General features: G+C 47.2%; 1 protein-coding gene across 1 annotated transcript in view; it reads right to left on the bottom strand.

Annotated features, from left to right (window-relative positions):
- Nucleotides 1–810: 810 nt before the first annotated feature.
- The window catches only part of LOC119397059 (ATP synthase subunit O, mitochondrial), a 60,144-nt gene continuing 48,576 nt past the window's right edge, over nt 811–12,378 (bottom strand). Inside the window, exons 7-8 of the mRNA XM_037664492.2 lie at nt 8,996–9,082; nt 811–1,017 (exon numbers count right to left, since the gene is read on the bottom strand). Coding sequence (XP_037520420.1) covers nt 904–1,017; nt 8,996–9,082 — 201 coding nt within the window. The 3' untranslated portion in view covers nt 811–903. The remainder of the gene's footprint in view (nt 1,018–8,995; nt 9,083–12,378) is intronic.

Below are 12,378 nucleotides of genomic sequence, written 5' to 3'. Positions count from 1 at the left end.
GAGCGAAGAGCACGTGCGTTTTGCAATTTAAAAAGGCTTTTCAATGTAAATTCACTTTGGAGTGCCCTGCAGTTCAGTGCGAGGAGACAAAGAGACATGACACCATGGACAATTATAGATGATTGCATATGCTGCAAAAGCCGTATAGCATGTACAGTAGACAACAATTCAGAAATTTGTGAAGTCACGAATTTTCGTCAAAAGCACCTCGTAGGCTCATAGTATTTACTAGTTGCAATGTGTGCAAGTGCTCGCAAGAACTAACGTGTCACCCAAAACTTACATAAAAAATGTACATTTCCCACGTGGTCAGCAAACGCATACAAATGGAGGAACATAATCTGAAGTACGAGCTTTTATTTCCTCTATTCACGTGTCACTGCTGATCGTATGTACTGGATTTAGTAATACACGGCTACGCGCATGTTCCACCGCCAGAACCAAAGCAAACCTCAGAATTTCTACAGGTCGGCACAACTTTGACGGCTTGGCAGGTTTGGTGCAATTTCTATGGGTCCCGACCAAAATTCACCGATTACATAGTGAAAGATTTTTGGCCACTCGCCACTGACCATTGTGGCGAAAGCAACAGTTTGCTCAAGGCAGACCGTTTGCTTCAAAGGCAGAGAATTTTGCTCTGTTCACACCCTGAAAATCGCAGTGTTTTCGCATCATGTGAAATGGCTTCTAATGAAAGATTATTTTTCCCTCAAGCATTTTCTGTACAAATAACGACACAAAAATGCATACTTTATAGGCCGTATGAATACATTTCTCAAGAAACTCAAGCAAAAATGCTACAGGCGGTAGTTTCAGTATTGTATTCACTATACAGTGTTGGCAAAAGCATCAGGCTTCCATGATGTCTTGAAAAGTACAGGTGCACAGTGTTCACGCTAGAGTTCAGACTGCCTGCTTCAGGATGCCAGTGTATGTCTTGACCTTGGTCGCGATGGACATGTCAACAAACTTGTCACCTATGCTGACAAGCATGCCACCCATGATACTGGGGTCCACCTGCAAGGGACACATGATGATCAGGGGCAGGATTTGCACAGGTTTCAAAGGCAAAATATCGAATAAATTGGAAGCTGGGGGAGAGTAAGCAAGGCATTCATAAAGGGGGGCAGTTGTTGCCCTGACGTCAGAATGTTCACTTCAGCAACATTCTCTCGAACTATTTCTCATCTCTATGTGATTCTTAGCACATTCCAAGTTATAACAATTTCGCTAGGATTGAACCTTGGGCTAGTTGGTTCATGCTTGTAACAGCGAAAAACGTCACAAAATTCCGACAGGACACAAGACGAAGAAGGGACGACAACAGCACTGTTGTTGTCTCTTCTTCGTCTTTCGTCCTGTCAGAATTTTGCAGTTTTTCCCCCTTTACAAGCTATAACACACACACATGCTCAACTGTGATTGCATCATACTTTTATCTGGTTGCAAACCCCCTAGAAAGTCTATGATACAGTGTATGCAGTATACAAACAAAATGCACAAGCTGACTGAAAGTTTACTTTTAATAAAATCTGACCCAACGTTCTTCTGGTGTGATTGTCCAGCAATACACCAGGTATGGCATTTTTAAGCAGTTGTCTGTCATCCTCTCCACTGTCGTTCTTCCCGCAATCACTGTCTTTGTGTTGCCTTCGCCACTGTGTTTGAAGGCCATGTACATATATACAATAGGTAGCGCCCCCGTTGCTCTGTGGACGGTTGCTGCCATCGTCTGTATATGCCACGATCATAAGTGTAGTCTTTGCTCTGTGGAGGGTTGCTGCCATCGTCTGTATATGCCACGATCATAAGTGTAGTCTTTATATAGTCGAGACTTCGACGGAATACAGTCTGGTAAGGTAAAGGCATTGTTAAAAAGCAGGTCACTGACCAATGTCCAGAAACAAAATGACGTTTTGGGGTCCGTACGGATCCCTTGTTCACAATAGAATGACGGCAGAGCAGCAGGTTCTTTAGTAGCGTTTAGCGCATGACGCGAAGACCGGGAGTACACGTGGTTTAGTGTGCCAGATGATCTACAAATTGTGTTAATTGTTGCCTGAATTATTAGTTTTGTCATTGTACACCAATTCGCAGTCGGCACAAGGGATCTTGTAAACCATACCAGGGAAACGTTGCCGAGGGAGAGGATCTTTCACATTTAGCATTGCTTGCTGGCACATGTGCGATCTGGACATCACGTTTTCTAAACACGCGTGCTAGGGCTTCGCTTACACCTTGAATGTACGGAATCACTGCGCACTGGTGTGATGATGCTGCTTTATTAATGGCTCAACTGTCTTGCTGCTGGTTATGCATGATGAACTTAGTTGTCTTTTTAAAATGTTTAGGATATCCATTCCTCATGAGGTCATTTTCAATGGCCTGAAGCTCCTGCAGGCTTCTTGCATCGGAACAGGTGCGAATAGCTCGTTGAACTAAAGCGTTTGTGGACTACCGGATGACCTGACTCGTAGTCAAGGTACCTACCAGAGTGAGTTCGCTTTCGGTACACGGCGAAGGCGAGGCCTGTGGGAGCATGCTTTACAATTGCGTCCAAGAAAGGGAGGCAACTGTCTTTCACTTCTTCCACAGTGAACTTGATGGAAGGCTCTATGCCATTCAGGCAGTCAAGGAAAGGTTGCACATCCTTCTTCTTTATACCACAGATGCAGTCATCAACATATTTCAGAAAGACCTTGGGTCTCGGCTGAAATGGTTCCAATGCCTTGTTTTCAATTGCTTCCATTGTTAGATTTGCGGTCGTGACTGAAATAGATGCTCCCATAGCGGTACTGAAAATTTGCCTGTAGGATTCGCCCTTATATGAGAAGTAAGTGTTGGACAGGCAGAACCGTAACAAGGTGCAGAGCTCAGTGACGTCGAATGGCGTGTGATCTGCCAATGTCGTGCCCTTGTGAAGCAACTGTCTGGAAGTTTCTACAGCAAGGTCGAAGGGAACACTTGCGAAAAGGGAGCAGACGTCAAAAGAAACCAGTACTTCGTCTGCGTCCACAGTGATAGTCTTCATCTTGTTTAAGAAGTCATTAGTGTTCCGGAGATGAGTTTCAGTCTTGCCTGCCAGGGGAGCCAGGATGCCATGAAGACACCTTGAGAGGCTGTACAGGGGTGACCTTGTGAAATCTACTATGGGCCTGAGAGGCGTCCCGCTTTTGTGAATCTTTGGTAAGCGGTAGATCGCTGGAGCATAACCACTGGTGCACAGCAGTTGGTAAGGTTGGATCCCTGTCAATCCCTGAAGGACGGCAATCTTCTCGTTTTCATGCAACGGTCTGACCGCTTTTCGCTCACCTTCCAAGAGACCTTGCTAGCAGCCAGACTTCTGAATCCTCGATAGTATGCCTACTGCTCTCGTGCGAACTTCGCCTCATTCATTCTCTTCAAGTAGGCCAATAGCATTTTCAACAGCACACACGACTTTACGGGTGTCCGGCTGCTTTCCTTGGTTGTAGTTGAGACCTCGGCTCAAAACTTGGCATTCCACAGCAGTTAGCTCGTAGGAAGACATGTTCCTGACCTCGAACTTAGGTCCCGTAGGTTTCCTGCCTTTTTCCAGCAAGGCGTTCAGTTTGCGCTCTTGTGACAATTCCTGCTTTTCCGTTCTTCATCGCAATGCTTGATTCACAACGAGATGTATTTCAGGGAGGATTTCAGGCATGATGAATTCCAACTGTTGTGCCGCGAAGAAAATCTTAGTCTCAAGGCTCTACACAGTGCCTCTGCAGTCTTCTATCCAAGCTTGAAGAAGCTGCCGTTCTGCTCTCGAAATCACTTGACCGCCGAACTCCGAATTCACAGGGTGCCTTAGCTGCAATGAATAATTGCAGTAATAATTCAGACAACAAGAAACACAATAAATAGATCTTCTGGCACACTAAACCACGTGTACTCCCGGACTTTGTGTCATGCACTCAATGGTACTTAAAAGTATGGTGCCACCAAATTTGTGGCTTGCGCATTCCTTGCTGTAAGCCTTTCCTATAGCTCCGGGAAGCATGATACATGCACCAAGATTCATGTATTCTCGTTAAGTAATTTAATATCGCCTTTTTATGTGGACAACTTTCGGTTTCGGTTTCTGGGCGCCGAGGTTGGGCAGTGACGTAGCAGTGTAGGGGGCTTGGTCACGTGACCACACAAGGCTGCGAATAGGAAGTGACTGAAACTTGGCGAGTGATGTAGCAACCGATGCTTTGCCGGTACGTACGTTGCAGAGGTCCAGAGGTCACTCACGTCACTACAGCAGATCTGGTGCGATGTCACTACAACTTTCGTTGCCCCTCCTATAGAGCTAAGTCAGTGTTGGCGCGCTAGCGATGGGTCTCGATCAGGAGAATGGGCATTTAGGTACACTTTGGAAGTGAATTAAAAGATATTCCAAATGTTTGCTGTGTCCGAACCTTCATGTGGAGTGCCCTTGCATACAGAGGAAACCCACAACAGGCTTGTTATTGGCCTCGAGGCCCACCACTGGAAATGCCGGCGCCACCGTCGGCGTGACGTACTTGGCAGGATCACGTGGTCTCAGCGGCCGCGTCGGCTGCTTGTGGAGCGCTGCCGCGTGCTTTGAAAACGAGTTTCAAGCACCACATGCGCTGCGGTCTGTTCAAACACGAAAGTTTTCTCGCATTTTCTGCTCAATTGAAACCATTTTAATAGAGTGGCTGCCTCCAAAGGCGACGAACATGGGGCTCTACCGCTCGGTGTCGCAGTGCCGCAGTGCCGGGCTTACGCAATGGAGCCCAGTGTCAGCCTGCATCGGTAACCACGGGACAAGAAACTGCGTGAATGCATGGGTTGTAAAGCTAAGAACTGGCAAGTAGCCATCGGCTACGAGTCTTGTGTGCAACAAGCACTTCCGCGACGATGACTTTCGTTACTGCGTCGGGCCTGCGATGTTCGGTCAGTAGCAGACAGCGCGCACTGAGACGATGGCTCACGCGCGCTTCCCGCCGGCAAATGATGCCTATCTGCCACAGGATGGAAAAGGCACTACCTTTTACGACGTGCAATACCATCTCAGAACCCTCCCGTGCAACCTCTTGATCGTCGGCCCAGTGCTCAGCGTCCACAAAATCGGCTTCAGATGCGCAAGTCATTGTTTAGATACGTTGAATTAAAAAACTCACAGGTTCCCTTATGCGTTCGCCAAAGATGACTAGAAGGCGAAAGCCATCTTCTTCTTCTTGTCAGTCGATGTATTGATTCTCCCGCGCCCCCCTTCAAAAGCGTTCTGCACCGAACGCGGTTTTGCATGGCCTCCGTGACCGATCACGGAGGCAATGCAAAGCGACCATGACGTTGAATACGTCATCATGTGACGTCACGTTATGTACTGTCATAATGACGCTACATATTTTGGCGATCTGTGACGTCATAATGACGTCATATGATAACGCCATCACCGATCACGGAGGCAATGCGAAGGGCACATGTCGTGTGAATACGTCATCATGTGACATCACGTTATGTCACGTCATGGTGATGTCATAATGAAGCTGCAAATTTATGAGGTCTGTGACGTCATGATGACGTCATATGTTGACCTCATCACGGGACGATTACTTTGTGCGTCACTCGTCTTGGCGCCGCGACGGTCAATCTTCCCGTTTGAAGAGGCATCTGGCTTTCGCCTTCATAAGCTACGCGACGTTTGCTTGTGGACGTACATAGCGAGAGAGTCAAATGCTGCGCCCGTGTGCTGCATTTATGTTGGCAATAACATTTTTTCAGTCAAGCTTGCGTTCCCCTGACGCAAACACTATGTCCCACATTTATTTTTGTCAATCTCAAACTGACGTCCGGCCTCTCCAACCCCATGTATTTTCTTCGAGCCTCATTTATTTACGTGGGAAAGATGCCACCCTGTTGGCGTTAAACACGACACTGCTGCCAAAATTGCTGGAGTACCCGTCAAATATTTACTCTCTTGTTTTGCGGCTGCTGTTTGCTGCAATAACTTCTATTTTATTCACCGCTACTTCACGTTCCCGTGGGTCCTAGTTCACAGCCGACATTTGCAGAACAAGTCCGGCGAACGTTACTGTATTTTCTTTCTTTTCCTTGACGTTGCATGCTACTACCATGCTCGGTCTCGTAGAATACGTCTCCTTCCACCAGCAATCTCGAAGTGGTGAAGCTTTGGTCTATGAATTTGTTGATGACAGAGAGCGGCAAGTTCACTGGAATGCAAATGGAACGATAATTAAGGAGCATTAAAAAAAAGGCGTCGCATTTGCTCACGTTCTGCGTGAGCACCAAACGAAACGAATGCACTGAATAAGGAAACAGAAGCAGCGGCATTTGCCCGCTGAGAAGGCCGATCAATACGCAGTGCGAGACAGCTTGTCAAATGACATTGAAACGTAGACGAATTTAGACAACAAAAAAACTGAATCGTCGGGATGGCACATCACAAAGTTGCCATGTGCACCGAAGCCGTAGTTGTAACGAAATTTTTTTTTAACTGCTCTGATAGCGTCCGCGCAACAGTAGTGGTTTGTGTACTCGCAAATTCTCATATTTTGCGGCCTAAAGTTCACAGCGCGGTGCCAAAACGCGCTCGTAGCAAAAGCGAAACGATCAGTACGAGCATAGATGCAGACGCTCATACATGCAGAGGCACCGTCAGTCGTCACGAACTCGTGCGATCGCTGGCTTGAGGCTCTTTCTGATATGCTCCGTTTGGTTATACGGGCAGTCTACTCTAATCAGATATTTCACATATTTTGCACTCAGCGAGTGACTACCTTTCACGCAAGAAGCCGGTTCGGGGGTCTCCAATGCGGTGACCGCGTGAAGCGAGTGCTCGGTTTTCTGCAGAGAGACAGTGACTGTAGACTATCTTGTGCTTTCTGTTCGTCGAAAATTATTCTTTTGACAGGAAAGAACATATTTCTTTTCGAAAGTAGCTGCAGAAATGTCCCGGAGGGCTTCTGCGAGGTGATTTTGTAGAGCGCCGACAGCAAAACCTATGGGGTGCACGCCGGCGGCATCCTGCCTAGCATGCAATCGAGGCGCATCCGATAGAGCGCGACTCCGTAACTCCTCGCCGCCAATAGCCTCGAAACTTGATAGCACCACCCCTTTAAGAGCCTGCTGCTCTGCCGTCATTCCATTATGAACAAGGGATCCGTACGGACCCCAAAACGTCATTTTGTTTTTTGACATAGGTCAGTGACCTGCTTTTTAAAAAACTGTAGTCTTTATGTGAGACTAACTTCGGTTTCATTGGTTCGGGTGTCGTTGAAATCGATACAATGGTCCTGCTTCTCAATATGTTCTGCAGGGGCACTGCACTTTGCGTTGAAGCTGCATATTTCGTTTTTGTGTTAGGGAATTCTTTACGGGAAGTTCATCTCGCCGGTGTAAGTGGTGTGGCACTCAGCACAGAACACTTCAATATTATCTGGGGTTTAATGTCCGAAAACCGTGATATGATAATGAGGGACGCCGTAGTGGAGGGCTCCAAAAATTCTGACCACCTGGGGTTCTTTAATGTGCACCTAAACCTAAGTACACGGGCCTCAAACATTATCGCCTCCATCGAGCACAGGGCACTTCGGAGACTCTTAAATTGTGGGAACGTTTCTCTTGGGTCAGTTTTTATTAAAACAAAACTTGGCTGGAGAATCACCTTCATGCATTGTTTTTTACACAGCCAGACAGAGACCTGTCAAAGATGTGCACCTTTAAAAAAAAAGTATGCTCCCTGTGCCTTCTGTACACCCTCAGTTCAAGGACTGCCACTCCAAGTTTTAAGAACTCAGATGAAATAAGATGGCTAAATGTAATCAAGATCTCAGAGCCCTGCTAAGCTGTCTGCGGGGTGAATTGGACACTGGTGAAGTAAGGCACCAGTAGCCTTGGAAATCGCAGATGCCAAGGTATTCAGTTTTGCACATTGGTCTGAATTCTAAACTCCTGCATGATGGTGTTTGGAAATGGTTTTTGTAGTGTGTTTGGAACATCAGGGCCACCAACCTTTTTTGGTTCAAGGAACATGAAAATATTAACTCAATTGAGACAGGTCACACCAAACGCAGAAACAAAAATAAAGTGCACTGAAAGAGAGGAAGCATAACATTCTGGGCACACATGACGGAGAGTTCAAAAACCATGACATAAGAAACGCAGAAACAAACTCAAATGGAGCAGGAACTCCACCCCTGAGTGATCATGCATTGCTCACTGCCAAACAACAATGCCCGTGCCTTCAAGAAGCAGTGCATTAGAAATGTGAGCGCTATCGTCTTGTCCTCCCGACTCCAACCCTTCCTTTGTTTCCTTTAACTCTAAGTTGCACTTAACTCTCAGAAAGTCATGGCATACCAACTTGCCCAAACTGCTACTCTTGTAGTAGGACAATTATAGGCTCTCACATATTCCATAGTCAAATTCTTAGCACATCTCCATTCTTTCTTATTATGAAGAAATCGGCCAACCCTGTATTCCAATTTATATGGTAAATTTATCTACTGCCAACGACATATTGCTTGTACCTGCAGAACATTTTGTTTGTCTATGTCGTCGCTTTTGTTGTTTCACATGATTGTGGGGAGCAAGTGGGAGCAACAGACACTCAATTTCTGCAACCAAACCGAAGTAGGCCAATTTAGCAATGATTTCTATGGCCAATGTCATGGTCACATCATGTGAAGCAAACTAAAGCTGGGACATCCTAGCATGCAGCAAGTGCCATGGACGGCCTCACTAGGGGAAAAAGAAAATGAACAGTGGGAAAACCTGCTCGGCAAAAAGTGCAATGAAATTATGCAGTTTTGTGCCCAAAATCTGCACTGCAGCTTATGCAGCGTTCCATCACTCATGAAATGAGACCGCACATGGGAAGCAGCCAAAGTAAACGAACCACCGCAAGACAAAAAATCACTCCGCTTTTCACAGTGCAGCATGACTCCAGCACAGCCAGCAGCAGCATGCAGGGTATGTACGAGCCAAAGGATGGGAGTGATACCTTCTTGGTGATTACAAGCACCTCTCCTTTCTTGAGGAATGCCTTCAGTGCAGACTCAAGCTCCTTATCCATGGCAGCATCCAAGGGCTGAAACAACAATTTATTATTTGGTCGAGAATGTTCAAATGCATTTTCTAAAAAGATGAACTGACACATGGAAATAATTTAAACCTTGTTGTATATTTAACGACACTTTGTTGCATCCTGACGTCTGACCCAACTACTGTCCTTTCCTTGCAGTGGTGTGTGCCTTATGCTGCACAGATGCTCTTTCGGATTCACAAGAATACGAGGAAGGGAAAAAAAAGGTCAGTACCAGTGCACACCTGCTGCCAAAAAGAAGTGCATTCCGTTTAGGAGCATGTCAGTACGATAGAGTCCAGGAATTTTCACGAGTTCTTCACGCAGAGACTAGCTTTGATTTCCACCAGTTTTATGGTCTCAATGTCACCATAAGAGTTTAAATATCATAGAATATTTCGAGCTTAATGATACCAGTGCCACAAAAAGAAAATTACGTTCCTCAAAGAAGTGTAGACACAAGAATCAGAATGTAAACTGGCTACAGTATGAGCTTTGCGTGTTTGCAAGAAACGCTGTGACAAAGTTTGACAGACTAAGGCCCGTATTATATGACTTAAGTAAACAATCGGCACTTCACGCCTTTCACAGACCAATCTCCTACATAAGATAAACTTAAGTGGGCACTTAACTACTGGAACATAAAGTACAGCTACTAGATACCTCAAGGGCTACTTTTGCTGTTTTCTCGTCAAACAAAATGGCTGACTACTACGGCAGTCTTGCCAACCGCAGATTTCGCTGGCCATGTGGAAGAAATTACACAGGATGAAGCATGTCGTTACGCGCCACCGTTACGCCTAGTTCTCTGGGATCTGCAGAACCCCATAGAGGCATATAGCGACGCAGAATTCCTGTCGAAGTTCCGCTTTCCAAGCGAGCAGCGCTACAGCCATTGGAAATGCTGGCGCTGGGCCCAAAGAACAACGAACGCGTTCACCCAGTTTTGCCATTGCATGCCGATGACATGCGTAAAATATTTTTGACAGGTGACGTTCTTTCGTTTGCTTCATTAAACGATTGGGCGTTCACAGCAGCTCTGCAGAGGCAGACTTTCACAGAGAAATGGCTAGCAGTGCGCGTCCGTAGAGCTGCTGCGACGAAGCAACTGAAAGACACTCACCTGTCAAAAATATTTTATTATTGTTAGTTCCTTCCATATGATAACAATCCCCTTAGCAGGAAAGATGGGAACGCACATTACAGTCAAACCCCGCTACAGCGAAACTGACGGTGCTCGGAAAAATGTTCGTTGAAGCGAACATTTCGTTGTAGTGAAATCGAAAAAAATATGGCTGACCTGAGCTAGTAGAACAGTGAAACTTTTATTTCCAATATTCAAAAAGTGTCTGCTGCTTCCTTTGCGTCCCCAGCACCGTTACGACGCGATTCTCATATGCATAGCGACGCCACGTTGAAAAGCACGCAGAAACAATGGCTTCCGCGAACGAATCAAACAAGCACGGGCGCGCAACACGAACTGCACAGTTGCACCAACACGCGAACACTAGCTATTCGCCGACAACGGCGACATGCAGGCGTGCTATCGCGGAGCGATGACTTACGCCTTATTCTATGCTCTTCTTATCCACCACTCGCGGCTGGCTGATCCCGTTGATAATGCGGACGAATTATTGCTCCGACCACCGGTCGCACTGGCCAAGCGTGAAAAGCACGAAAAGCATTGGCATTGGAAAAGGCACCATTCCGCGACTGCACCCCAGGGCTGCTCGCGTTGATAACACGGATGTGGCGGATGTACCGTCGCTCTGACCACTAGCGAAGTGCGAAAAGCACGAAAAGTATTGGAAAGGCATCGGAAAAGCTACCGTCACTACCATTTCGCGATTACGCCCCAGGCGAAGCGGTAACTCCAGGAGGGTGATCCTCGCTCTCATTGGCTAGTTCGATGCAGACGTCATCGCTCCGTATAACATCGCTTTCTGGGGAATTCTAGGGACGGTGCAGCGTCAACCACGGGAGAAATCAAGAGCTCCATTATTCCCTATGAGGCGATGCCAAGTTTTCCCAGTTTACCTACAGTTCCTGCCGATCCCGCAACAAGTGAGCCTCGCGTTCCCGTCTCCCGAGTTAGCGGAGAGCGATTCTTTTCTCCTGTCGGACGCTCTCGATGGACGGCAGCGAAAGCGCCGGGGCGCGCGCTAGCACCTCCACGAGACTTGACAAGATCTGCACTTTCCGCGACAAGGCTTTTTCAAATGCGAATAATTTAAAAAGGCACATAAAAAAGGCTGTTGCTAGGGTTACGTCCAGACGCAACTGTAGTCACCGCTATCGTTACGTCCAGATTAAAGTCCCTAGATTTTTCCCTGTTGAAGAGCAGGGAAAATCTAGGGACTCTAGTCCAGATGTGGCCTTCCACAAACGCGAGTACATTATTTTCCTGTTGCTCAGTGAAGGCCCTCTGCGCCCTTCGGGCGCGGAAACCTAATCGTGGCTTCGCCCTCGCTTTGCGAGTGCGGCCATCTCGCTAACGCTCAATGGCCGGTTGGCAGGGTCTCGGTCACGCGCTACTGGCCGCTGTCGCGGCCACGCGCTGTTTAGCCCGCGCGCCTGCCCCTTCGGGGCAGGCAGAGGCGCACGTAACCCACGAGCCGCGTCGCGCTTCTCTGGCAACAGACTTCAGCAACACCTGAGACAAAAAAAAAGAAAGAAAGAAAAATGCACCAGCAGCGCACCAGCAGCGAGGTTCGAACCACCGTCCTCGCAGTTCCGAGCACGACACGCTAACCGCTGCGCCACTAAGGCCAATCGGTTCGGTAGGTCTAACGGGCTGTATTTGTATTGTCACGCTGGACGTAACTTTTAAGACTCGTTATTCTTACGTCCAGCCTTCACAGAAACTACGTAGAGTCAGCACACATGACACCAATGAAAATGCCTCAACCTAGCTGTTGCCAGTACATTTGGTTCATAGGCGCTTTCTCAACATTTAGCACTTCACATTGCGTTTTCACACCTCACTTGCCTGTATTTCTTTTCCCAAGAGTCTGTTTCAGTGCTAATGAAGACGTGCTTGAAACGGCCTGCCACGTTTTAAGTGGTAACGAATTAACGCAACTTTACTAGCTCGAAAGCTGTGGACACACGCCCACCCCGTTCATGCCTCTCACACACACCCATCACGCACCACGCGATTGTACTACGTGTTCCGCGTGTTTGGTGGTTGTACCTAAACCGTCCCTAGACACACTCTCTGCTCCTAGGTGAAGATGTACCTAGATGAGCTATCGCTTTGATCACGTGACTTTATGCCCACGTGACCTGAGGATCGTTCTCCT

This window comes from Rhipicephalus sanguineus, chromosome 6 (assembly GCF_013339695.2).
Source record: "Rhipicephalus sanguineus isolate Rsan-2018 chromosome 6, BIME_Rsan_1.4, whole genome shotgun sequence".
Lineage (NCBI taxonomy): Eukaryota > Metazoa > Arthropoda > Arachnida > Ixodida > Ixodidae > Rhipicephalus > Rhipicephalus sanguineus.
Note: the sequence above shows the minus strand (reverse complement) of the source record. Positions and strands in the feature narration are given on the sequence as shown.